General features: G+C 45.1%; 2 protein-coding genes across 4 annotated transcripts in view; one reads left to right on the forward strand and one right to left on the reverse strand.

Annotated features, from left to right (window-relative positions):
* The window catches only part of NUP85 (nucleoporin 85), a 27,857-nt gene continuing 3,557 nt past the window's right edge, over positions 1-24,300 (forward strand). For 2 of the 3 annotated variants that reach the window (XM_027080630.1, XM_027080631.1), the window contains exons 1-14: positions 1-134; positions 2,543-2,636; positions 4,798-4,960; positions 9,179-9,249; positions 9,785-9,828; positions 10,959-11,028; positions 12,199-12,320; positions 15,688-15,822; positions 15,927-16,049; positions 16,260-16,391; positions 16,640-16,746; positions 23,633-23,716; positions 23,873-23,938; positions 24,128-24,279. In XM_027080630.1, coding sequence (XP_026936431.1) covers positions 102-134; positions 2,543-2,636; positions 4,798-4,960; positions 9,179-9,249; positions 9,785-9,828; positions 10,959-11,028; positions 12,199-12,320; positions 15,688-15,822; positions 15,927-16,049; positions 16,260-16,391; positions 16,640-16,746; positions 23,633-23,716; positions 23,873-23,938; positions 24,128-24,279 — 1,396 coding nt within the window. In that variant the 5' untranslated portion in view covers positions 1-101. Of the gene's footprint in view, positions 135-2,542; positions 2,637-4,797; positions 4,961-9,178; positions 9,250-9,784; positions 9,829-10,958; positions 11,029-12,198; positions 12,321-15,204; positions 15,230-15,687; positions 15,823-15,926; positions 16,050-16,259; positions 16,392-16,639; positions 16,747-23,632; positions 23,717-23,872; positions 23,939-24,127; positions 24,280-24,300 lie in introns of those variants that run through there. The other variant, XM_027080632.1, reaches the window with a different exon arrangement.
* The window catches only part of GGA3 (golgi associated, gamma adaptin ear containing, ARF binding protein 3), a 20,900-nt gene continuing 19,298 nt past the window's right edge, over positions 22,699-24,300 (reverse strand). The window contains exon 18 of the mRNA XM_027080624.1: positions 22,699-22,733. The gene's annotated coding sequence lies outside the window, so the exon portion shown is untranslated. The remainder of the gene's footprint in view (positions 22,734-24,300) is intronic.

Below are 24,300 nucleotides of genomic sequence, written 5' to 3' on the forward strand. Positions count from 1 at the left end.
GGTGCTCGGACGGGGTCCTCTCTCGCAGCCGGCTCGGAGCGGGAGGCCCGAGCTGGGAGCGTTGGCTACCCTGCGAGTTCCGGGCGGTGAGGTGCTGCGCTATGGAGGAGCTAGATGGCGAGCCGACAGTCACTGTAAGGGTGCCCCGAACAGTACTGTTTGCCTTCTAGGTCCGAGGATTGGGTGCGCTTCGTCCCTGCAGGCTTGTCTATCTCTCTGCCGCCTGCGAGGTGCTCGTCCCCTTCCCTCAGTACAATTGCCATCGTCCAGAAGTCCCATTAACTAGGTGCCCGTGTTTGGGTCGTAGTGGTCGCTGGGTTTCTGCCCCTTTGTATACTCAGAATACCTGGCCTTGGAGGCCCCACTCCATCCCTTTCCGTCCCTTGTCTTCCCGACCTTCCTACTTCTTTGGGTTTTCCTTTTGGGCTAATGCTTTAATGAGCGGGCTTGAACCAAGCACAGGAATTGGGGCTTTTTTCTCCCAGCCGAGCTAAGCTTCACATCGCAACGCCGTGAGCTTGGCTTTGCTTGAGCTGGCCCAAGGTTTACTAGATGTAATTATTCTTTCGGGCGACTATTCTTGCTTTTATTGCTCTGTTTCCTTTCAGTTGTATTTGAAGTCTCAAGAGAGTATGTCAGGTGTGGGTGATCTACGATGCTTATAAAGAGATTCATGGTTGTTAGATAAGAGACACCTACTGTTCCCCCTGCCTGGGATCTCTTCTCTCTTAGGTTTATATCTTGTTCATTTCTTACATGCAAGCTCCAGTAGCCTCTTTGTCAGGAAAGCCTTTCCTGACTAGGTCAAATATTTCTGTCCGTTTAGGCTTGTTCTGCATCTCTTAGCTCTTGGTAACCTATAAGCCCCACTAAACTGCAAGTTGCCTGACCTTGTATTTTTGCTTTTTAGAAGGTTAAGATGCCTTCAGTTTTCAGCTAAAGCCATCAGATCGCAAAGCAGTATCTGACAGAACCAAAAACTGAAAATAGAAGTCATTTCAAAGCTAACTGGACAAAAAGAGACATGAGATCTCAAATAGCAGTTAACGTGGGTTGTTACTCTCTATAAAGTTTACTCCTATATGCTATAGATTGTTAACTCTTAATGCATATGTAAAGTATCTTAAATATTAAATGTCTATCAAGGACTATGTCAGTGTTTCCGGGGTGAAAAATTAGGCTATCGGAATCACTGGAACTTTTACAGACTACGTGTTGTCTTGCTTTTCCCTCCTTCACTTATGTCCGAATCTTTGGATGGGGAAACCTTCCCAGTACCCTGTGCAGCCCAGGAGAGCCACTTCGTTATTGAACCATGACAATGAGTCATGCATTTACAAATGGAATGAAAATGATCTAAGCTTAATTTTGCCCCCAGTAGTGACGGTTGACCTGTGATAACCCAGCTTTACATTGGTGTTGGGGAGACCAGGTAGGAAACTGGTTGGCCTTGTGGACACAGCCTCTCGGGGGGACATGATCTTGGCAGAACTGCATAGTCTAGAATGTGAACCTCAACTCTGCAAGTTCGAACTCAGTCACGTGGGTGTTTGAGAGTTAGTCTGCTCTTTGGGCTTACGCTGAACACACCCTCAGGAGGCCGATGAATAACCCTGAAAACCATTGTCACCTGTGTAGCAGTTGTTGTGCCGGCTCTTCACACAGCTGCTTCCTCTTATCAAGGCACATGAAGGCCAGTTAGTAATTAGCAGATTCAGGGATGTTTAAGTGTAGATTCAGAGAGAGAATAATCTTGAGCAGTTTTTCTAGGCCAGTGGTCTTATCTTTTTAGGTCAAGGGCGCTTAAAAATATAAGTTGCAGTTCTTGTTGTCTTTCTTTGGTTGTTACTTTGCAGATAAATACCTAGAAATGGAATTGCTGGGGTATAGGACAGATGCGTATTTAGCTAAAATAAACTCAGTGGGTGATGAGGGAAAGCGGAGTATTACAAGGATTGTTCCTAACGGTTGGGAAAGGCTTGGTCCCACTGGGGGAGTGGAATGAGGTTTGGGCATCAAGAGTTCCTTTTTTGGTTCTTGACGTTATGGATATAGCTCTAGAGGTTAGACAGCTCATAAAGGTGTGGATTAGGCAGTTGGATTTATGAAGCCGAGACTTAGAGGGATTGGTCTGAGTTGGAGTAAAAAAAATCAAGTCATAAAAGATGTGACACAGAAGCCATGGGATTGGAGGTCTCTGTCTTTTTAGTGAGTAACAAACAGTTCAATTCCTTTTTAATTTTTTTAACTTCCCTTTTTCTGAACTACAGATAACTGAATTACCATATAGTAATTGATTGGGGTGTAGCTTTCCTTTTTATCAACACTTCAGAAGTGACGGGCTGGGTTGATGTGCCTAGCAAAATTCACTTGTTCATTTAGGGTCTAGCAGACAGGGCTGCTCAGTCACACTCAGCTGTGTTCATAGATTAGCACTTAATAACTTTCACGACCACTGGCTTCTAGGATTATACCTGCAAGTAATTTGAAAGCAAAGCCTTTAGGAAGAATAACAATTTCTGTGCCTTATTTTTTTTACTAGTTGATTCCGGGAGTGAATTCCCAGAAGAAGCAAATGTGTTTTGACTGGGGTCCAGGGGAGATGCTGGTGTGTGAAACGTCTTTCAACAAAAAAGGTAGTTTTTTTTTTTCTTTTCTTTTAGATTATCTATCTTGGCACATTTGTTTTTTTTTCCTTCTCTCAGGTATGACTAGCTGAAATATGAAACAGTTGCACTTATTTTGCACTTATTTTGTTCATTTTTGAAACTATGTAGCTATTTAAGATTTTCATTGATTTATGAGACCTGGCAGATTTTGAGTCCAGGAAAAAAGGTTAACAATGGTCTTCCAGTGTTAAAGAAAGGTTTTCTTTATATTTGAATACGTGAAGCTTTTTTTCCTTTTTGTCCAGAGTAACTAATTCTCTTTTTTTAAATTTAATTAATTTTTTTTTTTTTTTTTTTACTAATTCTCTTTATAATAGTGCCCTCATTGTGAAGTTTTGCAAATGTCATAGCCCTTACCTTTATGTTAGCATCGTGAACTTGATTGAATTTCGTAGGCTGTTAATACATAGCACAAATGAGCTGGAGAGCAAAATGATTTGTCCTTGGCTTTGTTCTCTAAGCTCCATTAGGTATCAGACATGGATCTTACCTTTCCAATACTGACTCCCTCTAGTAGCAAAAGGTAAAACTGAAATCTTGATATTTGATTTTCCTTTCTCCTTTTCAAGAGAGAAATCTCAGAAAATGCTGAAGAGATTTTTCTTGTAATATTTGCAACATTCTTTATCCAAATGTGGAGGTTCTCCTCTTACAAGGAGCAGATTGAGCTAATGAAGGTCATATAATTTTGGCAGATTACATGGTATGAAGTTCATGTAAGTTTTAAGCAATGTAGTTTTTCTTGATTTTATAGTTAAAAATTATCCCTAACGTGGACTTCCCTGGTGGTCCAGTGGTTAAGAATCCGCCTTCCAATGCAGGGGACATGGGTCCAATCCCTGGTCAGGGGACTAAGATCCCACATGCTGCGGGGCAACTAAGCCTTTGCGCTCTAGAGCCCACGCACCGCAACTAGAGAGCCCACACACTGCAACTACTGAGCCCGCGCTCTAGAGCCCATGCCACAACTAAGCTGCAGCTAAGACCTGACACAGCCAAATAAGTAAATAAATAAATAAAAAATTATCCCTAATGTTGTTAAATATTTATGGAATCTGTTGTTATTGAAGATCTCAAGTTTGGCAGAGCTGTGGAAGTTGCTCAGAAGAGAAACTTCGGTGACTAGGTCTGGATGGCCCTTTTCCTACTTAATAGGAGAGCTTATCAACATTTCTGGCTTATCCTCGATTGTTAGAAACTCAAGGTTTTCTTTCTGTTTTTGTTTATATCTATTGAAATGACTTTGAAGACAAGCCATTGAACATTATCACAACTTATTTGAGAAGTTGTTTATAAGAAATTTCCACAAGTTGGTGGCTAATAATTTATCAATATAGAGCCTTTTCATCACTGTTGCAAAATAGTTTAGTCAGTTCTTGATTCTTTGTTTTAGGAGTAGTGGCAGTAAAAAAGTAATATAAAAATAATATTTACTTTGATGTTATATAAAACTTCAGCTGTAGGTTTATCTTGTTTACTGAATATTACATAGGCTAATATTAAGTGAGTTTACTATTTATTTCTAGTATATTTCAGTTGATGGAGGTGAAAGGTCATTACAAAATATGCCAGTGAATTGAGGAGTAAAGTCTGAGAGTAAACATTTGTGTTTAAAAATTCATGTGTGTGGGGGGCTTCCCTGGTGGCGCAGTGGTTGAGAGTCCGCCTGCCAATGCAGGGGACACGGGTTCGTGTCCCGGCCCAGGAGGATCCCACATGCCGCGGAGCGGCGAGGCCCGTGAGCCGTGGCCGCTGAGCCTGTGCGCCCAGAGCTTGTGCTCCGCAACGGGAGAGGCCACAGCGGTGAGAGGCCCGCGTACCGCAAAAAAAAAAAAAAAAAATTCGTGTGTGGGGAATTCTAGTGGTTAGGATCCCATGCTCCCTCTGCAGGGGGTGCAGGTTCGAGCCCTAGTCGGGGAACTAAGACCCCATATGCTGTGTGGTGCGATCAAAGAAAGAAAAGTAAAAATTCACGTGTGGATAAATGATAATTCAATCATTTTTAATAAGTGAAATCAGTAGCAAAGAAGCTGAAGCTTTTGTAATTAGATACTCAGAGTTTTTAGAGTGGGTTCTTTCATGAGGATGATGGTGATAAGTGTTAAATTTTTTTTCTGTTTTGTTTCAGAAAAATCAGAAATGACGCCAGGTTGCCCCTTTATCCATATAATCCGAAAGAATGAGGATGTTTACTCTCAAATCCTGAGAAAACTCTTCAATGAATCCCATGGGATCTTTGTGGGCCTCCAGAGAATTGAAGAAGAGTTGACTGGAAAATCCAGAAAAACTCAGTAAGTAGGCTGCGGATAGGTGCTGCAGCCCAGAGCTGAATTGTGGGAAACCGCATGACATGCATCCTTATCCTTTTGCATGATGGATGGCTCTCCTGGAGAAATCAGGGACTCCTGGTTCTAGTTTGTGTCCTCTTTAGTGGACAGTATAAATGGGCATGGATGGAAATGTCTTACAGAGAATGTGCGAGTGGCTGCTGATTGACTTACTGGCTGCTGCTTTGTTTATATTCCTCCTTCACTTACCCTCCAAAGAATAAAATTTAAGCCAGACAAGCACCTGAGAGTCACTGAATGAGGTTCCACTCTTGGGAGTTTTGTTTTGTCTTTAAAGAATTATTTTTAAAGCATTTTTTTTGTGAAGAGACCAGAAAACTTGTATTATTTATAGACTAGAATTGTTTGGAGTGTGGTTCATGAGTTAACTGCATCAGTGTCAGGTACTTGTTTAGGCCCCACCTCATATCACCACAGTTTCTAGGGGTGGATCCTAAAATCTCTAGGTGAGTCTTAAGCACAGTGGATTTTGAGAACCCCTGTGTTAGGTTTTTCTTAGAGTCCATTCATATGGTTAGGGAATGGACAGTGTTGGTATCTGTATTGAAAAAAACAACAACAAAAAGACAGTTTTTTCCCTCCTGTGTTTTCCTCACAACACTTCTGACACCAGATGTCTGGGATTTTTCCCCCACCAAGCAATTCTCTGAAACAAGCTGGGTATCCTACAATTCAACTCAATTCTAACACTGTCTACTTGGAGATAACATCAGATTCCATAAATTAAGGGCTCAGTCCCACAAAACTGTCCCCCATTCGGATGCCAATCACAAATAGTGGGTCCCCAGGTTACCCACAGCTTCTGGCCAACTTGGCTATAAATCAGAGGTTCCCATGACCACCTTAGGTTTGATTAATTTGCTGGAGCAGCTCACAGAACTCAAGGAAACACATTTACCAGTTCGTTAAAGGATATGAGAAAGGACACAGAAAAACAGCCGGATGATGTATGTGGGGCATGGTCTGGAAGGGTCCCAAGTGCAGGAACCTCTGTCTCTCTGGAGCTGGGTTGTGTCACCATCCTGGTACATGGATGTGTTAACCTACCTGGAAGCTCTCCAAACCCCATGCTATTGAGATTTTATGGAGTAGGCATGATCAATTATTATCTCCATTTCCAGCCCTCTCCCCTCTCTAGAGAAGTCAGGGACAGGGCTGAAAATTTCAAGTTTCTAATTACGACTTGGTCTTTCTTGTGACCAGCCCTCATCCAGGAGCCACCCAGATTTGGAACAAAAGATGCTTCTAGCACTCTTATCACTTAGGAATTTTCAAAGATTTTAGGAGCTGTGGGTCACGGACTGGGGACGAAGACCAGTTTTAATTTTTTTTTTTTTTTTACTTTTTGGCTGCACTGCGCAGCATGGGGGATCTTAGTTCCCCAACCAGGGATCAAGCCCTCACCCCCTGCAGGAAGTCCGGAAGACCAGTTTTATATGTCTTATTATTAACCACAGTGTCACAGTATTTCACTTCCTTGATAAGCATTTTACAAATAAATCAACCTGGAGGATACCCTGGTCAGCGCGCGCACGCGTGTGTGCGTGCGTGTGTGTGTCTGTATGTCTATGTATGTGTCTGTATGTGAGAGATCACTGGTGACAAGAGGCTCTGGTACAGAATATTGATAACTCAGAGAAATCTATTATGACTCCAAGGAAAAAATATGTCAGAAGTCCTGTAATTCCTGGAAGGCAGGGACCCCATCTTATTTATGTGGGCCCTCTGTTCCCAGATCTCCTCGTGCGTCTATTCAGTAGGTGCTCTAAAATGTTTGCTGAATTAATAAATTAGTAAATATCCTACTGATGGTGGGATGGTAGCTCCTATTTTGTGCATGAGGGTCAGCATATTACCTTGTTTCTTGGCTGGGTGAGTTATTTATTTGGGCCTGAATCTTGACTGTGAAAGGGGGTAAGGAGTAGTGAGGATTAGGTGAGACAGTGTGTGCAAGTTGCTTCACCTCCTGCTGCCCCCATCGTAGCTTCTGTTCATCTTTATTTTTTGATTTTTTTTTTTGTGGTACACGGGCCTCTCACTGTTGTGGCCTCTCCCGTTGCAGAGCATAGGCTCCGGACGCGCAGGCTCAGCGGCCATGGCTCACGGGCCCAGCCGCTCCACGGCATGTGGGATCTTCCCGGACCGGGGCACGAACCCATGTCCCCTGCATCGGCAGGCAGACTCTCAACCACTGCGCCACCAGGGAAGCCCTTCTGTTCATCTTTAAATGGAGCCAGAAAGAAAAAAAAAAAAAAATAAGAATGAAAATAAATGGAGCCAGTAGGTGGCCTTTAGGTTTCTTCATTTAGAACTAATGTTTCTTGCTAAGGATGTGCATATTGGTAACTAATAGCCAATTGCTTTCTGTTTGTTTTGTTCTATTTCCTTTGTGTGTGCGTGTGTGTTTAGAGCATGATTTAGGCTTCTTTTTTAAAAGTTTTTAATTAATTAATTTATTATTTATTTTTGGCTGCGTTGGGTCTTTGTTGCTGTGCGCGGGCTTTCTCTAGTTGCGGCGAGCGGGGGCTACTCTTCGTTGTGGTGCAGTGGCTTCTCTTGTTGTGGACCATGGGCTCTAGGCGTGTGGGCTTCAGCAGTTGTGGCGTGTGGGCTCCAGAGTGCAGGCTTAGTAGTTGTGGCGCACAGGCTTAGGAGCTCCGTGGCATGTGGGATCTTCCCGGACCAGGGCTTGAACCCGTGTCCCCTGCATTGGCAGGCAGATTCTTAACCACTTTGCCACCAGGGAAACCCCATGATTTAGGCTTCTTTTGCATCGTTTCCAAAACAAAGACCCAGACTGATAGACCTGTGAGGTCTCTCCTATCTCAAACAGCCTATGGTGATGATGGAGAGATGATGTTGTTGCCACCTGCTTAGTTGTAGAACCCTTTCTACCAAATTTTTTTTTAATTATTTTTTATTGGAGTATAGTTGCTTTACAATCTGCTATTTCCTTTTTGAAGAACTCTATTTTGAACTAATTTTAAACTTATAGAAAAGGTACAAAGATAGTAGATTTCTGTACGTCCCTTACCAAGCTTCTCTAATGTTAATATCTTACATAACCACATTACTGGTATTTAAACCAGGAAACTTAAACATTGATGCAGTATGGGGCTTCCCTGGTGGCGCAGTGGTTAAGAATCTGCCTGCCAATGCAAGGGACATGGGTTCGAGCCCTGGTCCAGGAGGATCCCACATGCCATGGAGCAACTAGGCCTGTGCACCACAACTACTGAGCCCACGTGCCACAACTACTGAAGCCTGCGCACCTAGAGCCCGTGCTCCACAACAAGAGAAGCCGCGACAATGAGAAGCCCTTGCACCGAAACAAAGAGTAGCCCTTGCTCGCCACAATTAGAGAAAGCCCGCGCACAGCAATGAAGACCCAACACAGCCAAAAATAAAATTAATTTTTTAAAAAATTGATGCAGTATGATTAAGTGAAGACCTTATTTGAATTTCACTAAGTTTTCCACTAATGTCCTTTTTTCTCTTCTGCAGCCAAATGAGATTGCATTTAGTTTTTTTCTCCCTCATCTCTTTCATGACCTTGACACTTTTGAAAAATATTGACCAATTGTCTTGGAGACTGTCCCTCAAAACTGTCCTGGGTTTGTCTGGTGCTTTCTCTTGATTGGACAGAGGTTATGCATTTTTAGCAAGAATACCACAGAAATGGTGTGATATGTCCTTCTCAGTACATCGTATCATGAGGTTCATGACGCTGAGGCCTTCTTATGTTGTTGTTGACCTTGATTGCGTGGTTAATGTGGTTTCTGTACTGTAAAGTTACCATCTTTCCCTGTGTAACTAAATAAGTATTTGGGGGAGAAACCTTGCGACTATGCAAATCCCATTTCTCCTCAAATTTCAGCCACTAATTTTAGGGTCTGTCAGTGGGTCTCATTTGCAACTATTAATATCAGTGTGGACTCAAGGATATTTATTTTAGTCAGTGGGTTATGTGGTGTTTTACTTATTTTGTCACTCAAGTTGTTTCAGCTTTGGTCATTAGGAGCTCCTTCAAGTTGGCTCCTGTCTTTCAGCAACTTCTTATCTTTTTTTTTTTTATACTTTCTATCTTCACAAGATGTTCCTTACTTTCTATCACCACAAACTGTTCCAGGTTCGTCTTTTATGTCATTTCATTGTTTTTAGGTTGGTTCGAGTGAGTAAAAACTACCGATCAGTCATAAGAGCATGCCTGGAGGAAATGCACCAGCTTGCAAGTAAGGACTTTGTTTGTATGTGATAATAGTTGAAGGATTTATCTGGCTATAAATACGACAAGTTAAAATCTGATTGACATTCCAGTTCAAAACTCCTACTTTCCCATCTTACATAATCCTTAATTTTTTGGCAATTGTCTTGAGTACGTTTTTCAAATTAGAACATACTATGTTGACACATATGAGGCTGAAGGGCCAAATTCAAGATCTTCGATAATCACATTCCCAGTTCTTTGACCTTGGTGATTTAAAGTCATAATAACCACGAGAGCCATGTGACTCCTAGATGCTGGGTAGAGTCTTATATAACATGGTGGTGTCTACATTTGCTGTATTGTAGTTGAAAGAGCCATTTGTAATTTGAAGGCCTTGGTTTAAGATCATTCATCTACAACAGAGCTGTGAAGGCTTTTTCAAAAAATCTATAGTGAAAATGGATGGTCTTAGAAGGCACAAGCCACAGTACTTATATGTGAAGCTATAACAGTAAGACTAAAGTTTTAGTGCTCACTTAAAATGTCTTGTGTTTTGTTAGTTGCTGGTAAAGATCCAGCCAGTGACCGCCAGTTTAGCATCCAGGTAAGGGGTTTTTGTTGTACTGGTACCTCCTTTATGTCCAGCTACATCCTCAGCACCCACCTGCAGTGGCATTGCAATCACTGGTTTTGCAGAAGTCTCTCTTCCCAGGTAGATAGGCAACTCCTTGGGGTGGTAAGAATCATCTTGAACTTGCCAGTGCCCCCTTCAAGGCCTCGCACATTGGAACACAAGGATGTGCTTGGTAAATACTTGTATTAGTTTTCAACTCTTACGGGAAATATAAATCCTAACCACATTGTGTCACCTGAGATAGTGAGCTAAGCTTTTGGAATCCCTGGTTAGTCTCATAAACTGAACTCAGCTAATGAACCCAACATTTTTAAGCTGCCGGTTGTTTAACTTTAGTTGGAAGATGACTTAAAGAATTCTCTTTCTTTGGTTAGAATTTTGATATTGTTCAAACTCAGTAGTGAATAGGGACTGGTGCATTATCTCTGTCATCAAAACATTTATTTTTCCTTATGGTTAAGGTATTCTGTGATTTTGCACAGAAGAATGATGGGGGAGGGAATACTGCATATTCCTAAGGGCAGGGTCCAGACCCGATTTATTTTGGTGTCTTATATTGGGTTTGTGTTTTTTTTTTTGGCCACGGCACATGGGATCTTGGTTCCCAGACCTGCGCCCCCTGCGTTGGAAGTGCGCAGTCTTAACCACTGGACCTCCAGGGAAGTCCCGGGTTTGCTTTTTAGTAGACTGTTTCCTAAATGTCAGTCCCTTGAATACCAACTTGACAATTTTTGCTGTATCTATATATTGTAATATTATTTAGTGAATATTTTTCTAAAAATCATCTCTCCCTTTACACTCAAAGCCTCTTCCTAAACCATAATATTCATCAAGATCATGGGTGTAATGAGCTAGTTATATTTTTCTAATGCATGTTAAACTAAAACCACAACCATTAAAATGGAAAATATTAGTCTGTGTCCCACCCCCTAAAATTCTCTCACTGGCTGCCTTGTGGGAAGCCCTGCCATGGGAATAGTCAGTAGATGTTGAGTTAATAAATGACAATGAGGTGTTTCAAGCTATCCTTTGTTTCTTTGCTTTAAGAAAAAACCTCAGGAATGTTTTCAATCAAAACTTTGTCTCCATTTCTTCCTTAGGTCTCCAGTCTGTCAGCAATGGAACTCATTTGGAACCTTTGTGAGATTCTTTTTATTGAAGTAGCCCCAGGTGAGCACAGAATCATCTTGTCACAGCATCAAAGGTGTCCCCCTGCTCTTTTCTATGTTGTGATGAGTGTTTTGTTGCCTAGAATGCTCTTTTCATTGCTTTTCATCAACGTAACCATCAGAAAGTATTACATGATACCCAAAGAAGCCTGCTGTTTCGTCAGATACTGCAAAAAGAATCAGACAGTCTTCTGAAAATCTAAACTCTTAGGCAGGTGACCCCTGAAAAATACCAAGAAAACAATATTAAACTAGCGTGCGAAAGGGGTGGTCGATATTTATATCATGGACTGGTCAAGCTTAAGAAAGTTTTAGGAGAAGCTAGGGGAGGGGCGTGGCACAGGTTCTTCCTTAGCCTCTGAAGGAACCAACCCTTCCAACACATTAGTCTCAGACTTTTAGCCTCCTGAAATGTGAGACAATACATTTCTGTTGTTTAAAATTTTAAAAAGGAAAAAGGTTTTACGGATATGAAGAGGAATTAGGTGGTAGGCGGCAAAGTCACTTTGACAATTCTTTCACTAGTGATTGGGGCAGGGGCAACCCTACAAATTAATGGTCCACTCCGAATTATTCTGTTGATCTTGAATTAAATTGTGGTCAGTACGGTATCCTGGCTTGAGTGGGCTCTCTGTGGAGGTGCTACAGGCTTTTTTGCGTTCTTTTATGGTTTATGTTTACTGTTATTTATAAACGTGTATTGATAGTCTCTTTGCAGTCATAGCTTTTTATTCATACTCCTGCTAAAGCACGGAGCAACTTGAAATTAAAATTAGTTGTTTATGTGCCCGCCTCCTCCAGCAGATTTTGAGGGCTGTCGCTATGTTTTTATCATTGTTGCATACCTGGCACCAGTCCCTATATGGCCATGACTTACATAGCCAGTGAGTATTGCGTAGTTCTGAAGAATCTGAGGGGTGGTGGGGTGGTGAGGTCTGGGTCTCATGTCCAACCCTTCCCACGAGTCAGTGAAAGGTGGAGCTGCCTGGCCAGAGGAAGCATTCCATAAAAGTCCATTTGCTAGCTCAGCCCTTTATTCAGGACCACATGTGTGCTCACTTAAGAGGGATAAAACACTTCCTACATAGTCAGCTCGTGTGTCCTACGTTGTCTGTACTTTGGGAAAGTGGAATTTATTGCTTTTGTGTGTGACGAGAGTTTTTCCTTCCAGCCGGCCCTCTTCTCCTTCACCTCCTTGACTGGGTCCAACTGCATGTGTGTGAGGTGGACAGTTTGTCGGCAGATGTGCTGGGCAGTGAGAATCCAAGCAAACACGAGAGATTCTGGAACTTGGTAAGATCCTCATGCAGGCTGGGCCTCCCTGCCTTCCACCTTATATTCTGTTTTCCCTGTGCTCACAGGCAGGCCTGAGGGTTTGCCTGCTGACCCTGTGTGCACTTGGTTCTTTGAGTCTGCAATTACGGAGACGTGCTTAGGTCTTTTTTCTTCCCTGCTCCGTGGGAGAGGTTTTGTTTTTTTTCCTTTTTAATGAATTTATTTATTTAATTAATTTATTTTTGGCTGTGTTGGGTCTTTGTTGCTGTGCCCGGGCTTTCTCTAGTTGCGGTGAGCAGGGGCTACTCTTCGTTGCGGTGTGTGGGCTTCTCATTGCGGTGGCTTCTCTTGTTGCGGAGCATGGGCTCTAGATGCGTGGGCTTCGTTGCTCCGCGGCATGTGGGATCTTCCCGGGCCAGGGCTCGAACCCATGTCCCCTGCATTGGCAGGCGGATTCTTAACCACTGCAGCACCAGGGAAGCTCTGTGGGAGAGTTTTGAACTAAGTTATCATGTAAGAAAAATAATGCTTTGTAGACTTTGCAGTAAGAAGGGAATTTTGATTTCTTTGTGGATCTAAGGGTTAGAAAGCATGAAGATAATACAAAACCAATGGATAGCTGCTGGGGTAGGGGTTTGATATAAATGAGCATGAGAGTTGTTTTGAGGTGATAGAAATGTTCTAATAACTGGATTATGGTGATGGTGCACAACTTTGGGAACTCACTAAAATTCATCGAATTATACACTTAAACAGGTGAATATTTATAATGTATAAATTGTAACTCAGTAAAGCTATTAAAAACAAAGACCTTGGGACTTCCCTGGTGGCGCAGTGGCTAAGACTCGGTGCTACCAACGCAAGGGGCCTGGGTTTGATCCCTGGTCAGGGAACTAGGTCCCACACGTGTGCCGCAACTAAAGATTCTGAATGCCACAACTAAAGAGCCTGTATTGCCATAACGAAGATCCTGCGTGCTGCAACTCAGACCTGGCACAGCCTAAATAAATAAATAAATATTTAAAAAACAAAAACAAAACAAAGACATTGATGATCCCAGAGTCACTTTGGATTATCACTTTGAAAGTCAGCCTGTGTGTATGTATTCTCTTTCTGTGAGAGCAGTACTTTCCCAGTCACCTCTACCGACCTGTGATGCAATTGGGAGGGAGCAGGGAGGAGGTTGCTGGTTGACTTGAATAATGGTGACTTATAAAATCTGAAATTCAAGTAAGGAGTTGTCACCTTCGAGGCTGTTCCTGGGCCTTTTGGTGCCAGGAGATCTGTGCAGGTAATGGGGAGAGACTTTGCTCAGAAATCATTGGGCCTAGATTTTGAGTCTCTGATTCATTCACTGAGTATTTATTGAGTGCTACTGTTTGCAGGCACTGCAGAAACAACCATGAGCAAAGAGGGCAATGATTCCTGCCCTTACGGAGCTTACATCCTGGGTGAGGAGACAGGAGATAAATACAGAAACAAGTCGAACATGTAGCATGTGTAAAAGCGAAGTGCTGTGGAGAGAAATGAAGCAAGGGAGGGGAACCGGGAGTGCTAGAGCAGGGCGTCAAGGAGGGCCTCCCTGTGGGGTGACACGTGAGCAGAGACCTGAAGAAGGCGAGGAGGGGTAAGGGCTTTAGCTTTTAGAGAGGCAGCGTAGCTGAGTGGTAAGAACATGGCCTGTGGTGCCAAACTGCCCGGGTTAGCATCCCAGCTCTGCCTCTTACCAGCTGTGAGCTCTTGAATGAGCTACTTAACAGCCTTTAGTTCCCTCCTCTGTACCATGGAGATAATAACAACACCTACCCCACATGGCTGCTATGATTAAATTTGTTGAAGGGCATAAATGTATGAGCTAGTTGATGGGCAAGGTTAGAGCTCCCATTTTACTCCTGAGTCAGATGGGGTGACAGGGACCTTGGAGAGTCAGGTGAAGGAGCACTGTGATCTAACTTACGTTTTCAAAGGGTCCTCTGGCCACACTGCTGAGAGCAGAGCAAAGGCAGAGCAGAGAGACCAGTTTGGAGGCTGAGGTCCTAAACCAGGCAGAGGTGGCAACTTGGACAAGGGTAGGAGCTGAGCGCAGGAGATGGTGAGAAGTGACTTGATTCTGGGTACAATTTAAAGATACAGTGGTAGGATTTGCTAATGGATTGGATGTGTAAGAAATAGAAGAATGTGGGTTGGTGAGTTGGAGGTGCCCGGGTGTTTACTGTCAGGCATGTTAAACAAGATGCCTAGGAGAGCCAAGTGGAGACATTGACTGGCAGTAGGATATACACGTCTGGAATTCAGAGAAGGAAGTCCAGGCTAGAGAGAGGAATTGGGGACTTGTCAGGTTATATATCCTTGGCTTTTCTGAGCGTGGCTTAATGGAAGAACTTTTACTGTGTATGTTTTACGTATATACTTGCATGTATATAATGTTGATTCTCATTATTCATGATAGTCATGGTCTATAAAGTCGCCTGGAACCCTGAGCTCTCGATTACTGAACCATCGCTCTTTGTAGGGGAATTACAGGGTTCTTTCGAGCCTCTGGTCACAACATTTTTGTCCACTGATCAATTTATAATCTTGTGTATGTTTGTGCTTCAAGACACCTTATTTAATATGTATTATTGATTTATTAAAATTGAACTCATGGCCAGCAGCACTATAATCCTTGCCTGAATGAACATGTGTATCTAACACGTATGTTCTCTTTCCTTATCTGACACATACATTCTCTGTATGGCATGTCATAGCCTCCTTTGCAGTTAGGAATCGGGCAGCACTTCAGCACAACGCTTGGGGGCCCAACAGAAAGCACAAAAATGCAAAAAATGTGGCACTAATTGCCAGAAAGACACTAATTTAGTGTAAGAGCTGGTACCAGAATGTAGAGTGCCGCCTCGTTCAGCCTCAGCTGGGAATGTGCACATCAGGTGACTCAAATTTTTTGCCCCTCTGCACATGTCCACAGATGATGGTGAAAGCACCTCGGATATTGACTTTGGGGTTACAAATAAGTTTTAGCAGGTAGGCATATTCACAAATATGGAATCTGAATAGAAAGGATCAAGTGTATTTATACTGAGCGTTTGTATATATACGTATATGTATTTGAACTGAAACGTTTATGAGCCAATACTTTATTTGATACACTCTGGTATTTTTTATTTTCTGTTTTATTTATTTTTTAAAAGTTGGTCATAACCTGCAATGGGTTACAACGTGCAGTTTGAAAAGCATGGTATAGGTTAAAACTGGGAGATTGGATGAATTGGATTACCTCTGGAGGGAGGGAACCATCACGTTTCTCCAAGGCTAGGAAGCCAGTGTGGGCTAAGGGGAGTGGCTTCCGAGCCTCCGTGAATGCTTGTGTTCTTGGGTACCCTCCCAGGTGACCGTCTTGGTGCTGCAGGGCCGGCTGGATGAGGCCCGACAGATGCTCTCCAAGGAAGCCAACACCAGCCCCACCTCTGCAGGCATGTGCCGAATCCTTGGGGACCTGATGCGGACCATGCCTGTTCTCAGCGTATGTGCGAGTAGCCTTGCTCTTCTGGGTCGTGGAGGTGGGTTCATTCAATGAGTGTAAGGGGTTTGTGCGGTGATGGCATCTCTCTGCGTCTCTTCCGGTAGCCTGGTAACACTCAGACACTAACGGAGCTGGAGCTGAAGTGGCAGCACTGGCACGAGGGATGTGAGCGGCACCTCCAGGACGGCACGTTCGCCTCCAGTCCTCACCTCGAGTCTCTCTGCAAGGTCTGTGGGAAGCAAGTCCAGGCCAGGGTCCAAGTTGGCTTCCCCCGGGGGCTGTGGCATCCAGTGCAGCAACGACATGTCCTCCTGAGACAGGGCTGTTCATTGGCTCTGAGGGAAGGAGAGAGCTTTCCAACCAGATGCTCCAGTCGAGGTCAGGAGCATTATCGGGAAGTCACCCCCAGACCTAAGGGAAAGCATCTCTCTTCTCAGATCATGCTGGGAGATGAAGCTGCGCTGTTGGAGCAGAAGGAGCTTCTGAGTAACTGGTATCATTTCCTAGTGACCCGGCTCCTGTACTCTCACCCCACAGTAAAACCCATGGACCTGCACTTCTATGCCCAGGTGAGTCTGAGCTCTGTGGGGTGGGGGTGGGGAGTAGGGCTCCTGGGGGCTCTGCTCCCTGCTGGGTCGTTTTCACCATGTGGCCTCATTGAGTTGAACCTCCCTGGAGAACAGGCAGGACCTTTCCTCTGGCCCCTTCTTGAAGGACCCCATCACCCTGCTCCAGTGTTCCCTATGCAGCAGCGCTGCCTGCCCCCCTGGGTCTCTGCTTCCATCTGGCGACTGAATGGGTCACCACCTTTCCACAGTCCAGCCTTGACCTGTTTCTGGGAGGTGAGAGCAGCCCAGAACCCCTGGACAACATTTTGATGGCAGCCTTCGAGTTTGACATCCACCAAGTGATCAAGGAGTGCAGGTAGGACCTGCTGCACCATCACCATTCTAACCCTCTTAGGTGTGCAGTTCAGTTAAGTGCATTCACAGTGTTGTGCAGCCAGCACTGCCATCCTTTTCTAGGATGTCCTGTTCCTTCTTGTTGGTGTCTTAACCTTCTTGCCACATTAGGTAGACAGTGGCTTCTCTCTGGACAAGCTTGGGGGCCTTCCTGAGGCTGGAGGGCTAACGTGTCTATAACAGTTTGCATTTCAGGGATGTTTACTTAAAATAAGGTTGCAGGAAATTACTTTGATATTTAAAATCCGGAAACAGCCAGCAGACTTATTTCTTGGAACCTGATGGACATGCAGCCACCTTAAGGGACTTCTCAACAGTCTCACTCTGGTGAGCCAAGAGCCACCACACCGTTGGGCTCCCGGCTGGGTCTGTTCAGAGCAGGGATTCTGTATCAGCCCTCTCCCCAGACCTTTCCCCGAACCTTCAGCAAGGCAGGAAAGGGAATGTGAAACTGAATCCAAGGTAAAGCTTTCCAGAAATTCCCATGTGTAGTAAGTCAGAAAGAATGTATCCTCTCTTCTTGTCCAGCCCAGAAAAGTAGGTGTTGCACCAAAGACTTGGAGAAGGGAGAAGGTTGGGAACTGGAGCAGATGGCCTTGCTCGCGTATCGGATTCACCGACTTCGACTGGATCTTTGTTAGTAGATCTGGGCGGTGGGAAGGTCTTACCCCCTACCTTACTCTTGCTGTTTGGCCGAAAGCAAGCCAGGGCTTCAGGAAAATGACGTTAGATTTGGAAAAAGGAAAAGGGGCTTTGTGTCAGTATTTTTTGCACAAACCTGTGAAATAGGGACTTAAGTGGAGCTGGAAGATGACTTACAGAACTCAGCTGATGGTGGCTGGCAGCCAGCGTGGCATCTGCATGGAGGGTTAGTGAGAGTAACTCGCAGAGGCGCTCGCGCATCGTTATTTGGCTTTGTCAGGGACTCTGCCTATAATTTGAAGTAATAGGCATTCCTGAATATGTTGTCTAAACAGCAGTGGGTTATTTCTTCCAGGGCTTCCTTCATAAGCCACATCTGGATTTTTAAGATCAAAACAGATTTGAACAGAGCAAGGAGGAGGGACAATAAAAAGGGAAAATACCTCGTTCTTTTCAGTGGCAGTAGAAGGAAAAGATAAGGACATGCCAATGAAGAGGAGTGGCTTTTATGAACGCCACAGAAAACGGCATCACTCTTATGCCAGTTGAGGAAGGATAAGGCTTGCAGCCCCTCAGTCTGGGTGTCTCTTGCTCCGGCAAGCAGGAAAGGATCTGAGGTATTTCTGTTAGCTGTGAATCTAGGAGTTTGGGTTTTTCTGATCGGGAAGCTACTTCCTACCCTATTCTGAAAGAGGCACTGAAAAGCAAATCCCGGGACCTCATCCACGAATTGGAAGAAGGGCTGAAGTACCTTCAGAGAGAGTAGCACAGTTTTAGACATAATGCCCTCTTGGATGGGGAAGGATTGGATCTGGGGTCTCGTGAACACCTGCTTTCTCACGTGTTGTACCGGTCAGGCCCAAGCTTGATTCCCAGGGAAGAGGGGTGTGTCTGTCTGGGGTTGGGCCAGTGGGCTGGTGGTATAGGAAAGCCTTGCTGCTTTGGGTGTGATGTCAGCTGGGTTCCTGACTACCCTGTGAAAGGGGAATGAGGGGAATCCTTTCTCAAGGCGCTAGAAGGGAGCTTTCTGTAGGGGCACCTGATTACCCCCATGTCAACTATGCCAGGCCCTAAGGGGCAGAGAGGGATCCTGAAGCAGAGCATAGAGGCCCTTGGAGGCCACAGTTCATCAGCCCCTGCTGAAGGGCCACGTGTTTGCCTGTTATCCCCACAGCTGAAAGGAGAAGTTGGGAATCCTCCAAGGGTTCGTTTCTTCCCCTCTGGTTTGCAGCTGCTAGTTCTTGCTGTCCAGCAAAAGGAAAACAGGAACTGGTACACACTCCACAGGGAGCTAGGCAAGATGGCATCTTCCTGGTGCTCTTAAAGTCCTCCAGAAGTATCGAACTAAAAGGAAATAGGTCTTCCTTCAAAAACTAAGAAGAGATCCAGTTTAATGTTTGCCTAATCTAGAATCTTCTTGTCAGACCTTTGGCCCAGCCCATTACCTTGGCTTCAGGGTAGAGCGGTGTGTACAGACCCTTACGCTCTATTCATAGAAGAAGGTCCACAGCCACCAGATCTTGGCTGGTCAGAGGCAGTGGTTGCTGCAGAGCCACCAGAAAAGCAGGACATGGGGTTGGCATGAGGGGGTGACAGCAGCCCCAGTGCAGGGCAAACAGTCCATTGGAGGGTTACAGTTGTTAACCCAGGGTAGGGCCTTCACTATAGGCCTTCGCGGGTCTTCCCGGCTCCAGAGTTCTCCCTTTTCCAGCAGAGGCCACCCCAGAGCAGCTAATTTAAGTCTTCCCTGAACATCTTTGACCAGTGAGCTTGTTCACTTGTTCCATTTAGAGCCTGCATTCAGAATTCTCCATTTTATATGTGTGTGAACATCCAAAACCTGTGTTGTTCAGACTTGCACAAGACCCTGGTGTCCGTTTTCATTTAGCACTTCTTCCAGTCTCAGTCACTCAAGCCTTTTCATTAGTTCTTGGCCTCAGTGGTCGTTTACCAAAGTCCATACGGTTTACTGAGTTCTTAAGCACTAACCAGTCTATTGGTAAGTCCTATTAGCTCAACTTGAAAACATATCTTGGGGCTCCCCTGGTGGCACAGTGGTTAAGAATCCGCCTGCCAATGCAGGGGGCATGGGTTCAAGCCCTGGTCCGGGAAGATCCCACATGCCGTGGAGCAACTAAGCCCATGCGCCTCTGCCTGCGCTCTAGAGCCCGCAAACCACAACTACCAAGCCCACGTGCCACGACTACTGAAGCCCGCGCACCTAGAGTCTGTGCTCTGCAACAAGAGAAGCCACCGCAATGAGAACCTGGCACCGCAACGAGGAGTAGCCCCCGCTCGCCACAACTAGAGAAAGCCCAACGAACACCCAACGCAGCCAAAAATAAATAAATAAGTAAATACATTTATTTTTTAGAAAAACAGCCATATATCTCACAACCAGCTACTTCTTGCTCCCTCCCCAGCCACTGGCATGGCCCAGCACCATCACTGTTACCCTGAACTGTTTTTTTTTAAATAAATTTATTTATGTATTTATTTTTGGCTGCATTGGGTCTTCGTTGCTGTGTGCGGGCTTCATCTAGATGTGGCGAGCGGGGGCTACTCTTGGTTGTGGTGCAGTGGCTTCTCGTTGTGGAGCACAGGCTTCAGTAGTTGTGGCACGTGGGCTCAGTAGTTGTGGCTCGCGGGCTCAGTAGTTGTGGATCGTGGGCTCTAGAGCGCAGGCTCACTCGTTGCGGCACACGGGCCTAGTTGTTACGCGGCATGTGGGATCTTCCCAGGCCAGGGATTGAACCCGTGTAGCCTGCATTGGCAGATGGATTCCTAACCACTGTGCCACTGGGGAAGCCCTTCCCTGAACTGTTAACAGGTGGCCCCTTGCTGGCTTCCCACTATCACCTGTCTCTGTATTGTCCATCATCACAGAAGAGCCTAAGTAATCTTTTAAAACTTAAACCATGGGCTTCCCTGGTGGCGCAGCGGTTGAGAGTCCGCCTGCCGATGCAGGGGACACGGGTTCGTTCCCCGGTCCGGGAAGATCCCACATGCCGCGGAGCGGCTGGGCCCGTGAGCCATGGCCGCTGAGCCTGCGCGTCCGGAGCCTGTGCTCCACAACGGGAGAGGCCACAACAGTGAGAGGCCCGCGTACTGCAAAAAAAAAAAAAAAACTTAAACCACGTCATTCTCCTGTTTACTGTCCCAGTGGTTTCTCATCACAAGGCCCTAAGTGAGCTGGCCTCCACCTGCCTTGAAGTTTGAGTCACACGGGCTTCATTCTGAAGTGGGAACGAGACAAGCTTACTTTCCACCGCTGAGCCTTCACACTGGCTGTTTCCTCTATTTCAGGAATGCTCCTTTCCCTTGTCTTCCTCTGGCAGGTTCCTTCTCATCCTTCAGCCCTCTGCTCAGACAACCCTCATGACTAATTTTTCTACATAGAACTTATTCTAGGAGGGGTGGGGGATGTGCGTGATTTTATATGTGAGGAGGCAGCTTGTTTTTACATCTTCTCAGTTTACACTTTCTCACCTTATATGATATTTTATTCTTAGGACTGGTCATTTCTGATTTCATCTATTATATTTGAATTTTTCATAACTCTGAAGATAGCTCCAGAATCTCAAAGCACTGTACTGACCATTATAATTCCTTCACTTTGACAATGAAGCAGAAGTTAAAAGAAGTGAAGTGGTCAGTCATTGAGTAGCAGGACTGGATTTGAACCAGTTTGCAGTGCTTTCCTGTGGACACAGCTGTGTAGCTGTTGGTAAGCAGTTTAAGTAGAGGACAAGTTAGTGTCACCTTCAAGCTCAGGCTTACTGTTGTTTTATTTATATAGATACTGTTCAAAAATAATCTTTTTAAAGCAGTTTATGTCTGTTTTGCCACTTTTTTCTTGAAACAGTCCAGGTAGGCAAGAGGTACAATTACTCCATTTTATAGATGAAAGGGCTACAGAGAGGCAAGTGACCGACTGAGGGGCAGCCGTGAGGTCCAGTTGCCACACTTCGTTAAATCGCTCTCTAGTTAATGAAATAACAGTATTTTAAACTTTTAAATTATCAGGACTTCCCTGGTGGCGCACTGGTTAAGACTCCACGCTGCCAGTGCTGGGGGCCCAGCTTCGATTCCTGGTCAGGGAACTAGATCCTACATGCATGCCGCAACTGAGACCTGGCGCAACCAAGTAAAAAAAAACTTGATACATAAAGGACCTATGATGAAATTAGAACAGTTAAGGGAACAAACGTCCAGCGAGTCAGGGTTTGTTTAGGGGCCTGTCATAAAGAGATACCGGATTTATTGGGACTCTTGTCTAAAAAGGACAAAATCAAGAAGGAACGCAGCAGAATTACAAAATTACGAAAGTCATCGTTAAAGGCAATCCTGGACCGAGGAAGCACCCTGTAAGAATTTGAGCAAAGGGGGTTCCCTGTTGGCCTAGTGGTCAGGGTTCTGGGGCTTTCACTGGGTTCACTCCCTGGTCGGGGAACTGAGATCCCTCGAGCGGAGAGGCACAGCCAGCAGCAACAACAAAACGCACTGGAGCGTGATGCTTTGTATAGCATGTATGCACTTACAGAGCTTAGTGTTCGAAGGTGGTAGTAGAAATACAAGCGTTTTTGAGAATTGGCTTAGTTTTTTGAATGTCAGATACATATGCATAGCTGTTAGTAAAGCTGGAATGTATCTAACATATGAAATTTAGGGAGGCCAAATGACATTCCATAATGATGGAATTCTGGAGCAGGTGAAGTATCGTAGTATCCGTATCCCTGAGATCAAGGCAAAAGTTTTAAACATTTATCCAGTAATTCAGTGTAAACCAATCCCCATTCTTTTGATATCCTGAAAGCAGAACTGTTTACCTTAGTGAATGATTACGCCTGGGACAGTGTATTGCCTTGGTCTGCTCCCTCCACTTTACTTGGGGTTGATCTTGCCTTACAGAAAGGAACCATTAAAGCTTCTTTTCCCTCTCCCAAGATTTAAAAAATAGTCAGGCATTATATACAGATACAGGAAGGCCTACACCAAGTAACAAATGAAAAATACAACTCAAAATGATGTACGCACACTGACAGTAAGTGCATAGTCTACTCTATACAGAATGATGCTAGAGAGTTTACAAAAGTTGGTGATGTAAAAAATTTAATCAGGGCTTCCCTGGTGGCGCAGTGGTTGAGAGTCCGCCTGCCGATGCAGGGGACGCGGGTTCGTGCCCCGGTCCGGGAAGATCCCACATGCCGCGGAGCGGCTGGGCCCGTGAGCCATGGCCGCTGAGCCTGCGCGTCCGGAGCCTGTGCTCCGCAACGGGAGAGGCCACAACAGTGAGAGGCCCGCGTACTGCAAAAAAAAAAAAAAAAAAAAATTATAAAAAAAAAAATTTAATCAGACCTTCAGAGGGCCTTAGGAAATGTCATTTCTAACAAGGGCTACAGATGATTCTAGGTTTCGATTAAAATGTGGTTTGGGGAAGGACTTCTGACTTTCCATTATGTGTCAGATTATATATCCAATAAAATCAAATTACAAATCATGTAACCGAACAAAAAATAATTTCTTTATACAAAGTAGTAATAGATAACAAAGTTAATAGATAACACAAGATGGTTTTTTAAGTGACATCCTAATATATATAGTTGTGTTCATAAAGTACACTAATCAAAACTATGAAACAGAAAAATTAACAGCAAATTCCAGTACAAAAGAAAATGTTCTTTTGAATTCCATGTTTCATTAAGAATCAAAACCCACCAATCTTTCAGTCCTTTTCTATTTTTTTATTCTTTCCCCCACCACCGGCCGCGTGGCATGGCATGCGGATCATAGTTCCCCGACCAGGGATTGAACCCGTGCCCCCTGCTTTGGAAGTGCGGAGTCTTAACCACTGGACCGCCAGGGAAGTCCCTTTCAGTCCTTTTCTTATATGTTATTCTGTGTCCGCAATTCCTATATCTAATTGGGTTCCTGGATGTTTTTTCATTTTCTGTGTGACGTTCTCCATTGAAATGTATCATCGGCTGCTGCTTTGGGGGTTGAATGTCCTTCTCAGTGTCTGTTACTAGTCCCCACCTAGTGGGCAGAAACTTCTCAGTCTGTGCTTCCAGACAGATTCCAGCTTGCCTCTGTCCCTGCCATCCTTTTTAAGCAAAAGACATGTGGGGTTCCTGCTTATGCTCCACTCGTGTGGGCCATGCCCTCTCATCCTGACTTTGAGTCTGGCCTTGTGTCTGAACCTGTAGCATCGCCCTGAGCAACTGGTGGTTTGTGGCCCATCTGACAGACCTGCTGGATCACTGCAAACTCCTCCAGTCGCACAACCTCTAGTAAGTACGCCATGGCCATGCCAACCCTCTTCTTGCCGCCATCCAGGCTCTTGAGGGTGGGTTGAACCGAGTGCCTAGAAGGGAGGCTGGGCTGCCGAAGGGGGCCCTGAATAGAGCAGGCCCAGAGTCCTGGTCCCATGTTATGCTTTATTCCAGCTTTGGATCCAACATGAGAGAGTTCCTCTTGCTGGAATACGCCTCAGGACTCTTTGCTCATCACAGGTAGGACGGCCCCAAGTGGGTGGGGTGGCAGCGGGGTGCTCTTCAGCAGGCGGCTGCTGCCAGTGGAGCTTGGACTGTGTTCTCTCCCGTCTGGTTCCCTGAAGGCTACAGGGTCCGGGGGAGGAGCCGCCTTGGGTGCTAACTCCCAAGCCCCAGGCCCTCACGTCTGTCCTCCTTGGACCTGTGCAGCCTGTGGCAGCTGGGGGTGGATTACTTTGACTACTGCCCTGAGCTGGGCCGAGTTTCCTTGGAGCTGCATATTGAGCGGATCCCTCTGAGCACAGAGCAGAAAGCCCTCAAGGTGCTGCGGGTTTGCGAGCAGCGGCAGATGACTGAGCAAGGTGAGTTGGCTGTCCTCCCAG

This window comes from Aethalodelphis obliquidens, unplaced genomic scaffold (assembly GCF_003676395.1).
Source record: "Aethalodelphis obliquidens isolate GAN/ISIS:26980383/991018 unplaced genomic scaffold, ASM367639v1 scaffold44, whole genome shotgun sequence".
In the NCBI taxonomy this organism is placed as follows: Eukaryota; Metazoa; Chordata; class Mammalia; order Artiodactyla; family Delphinidae; genus Aethalodelphis; species Aethalodelphis obliquidens.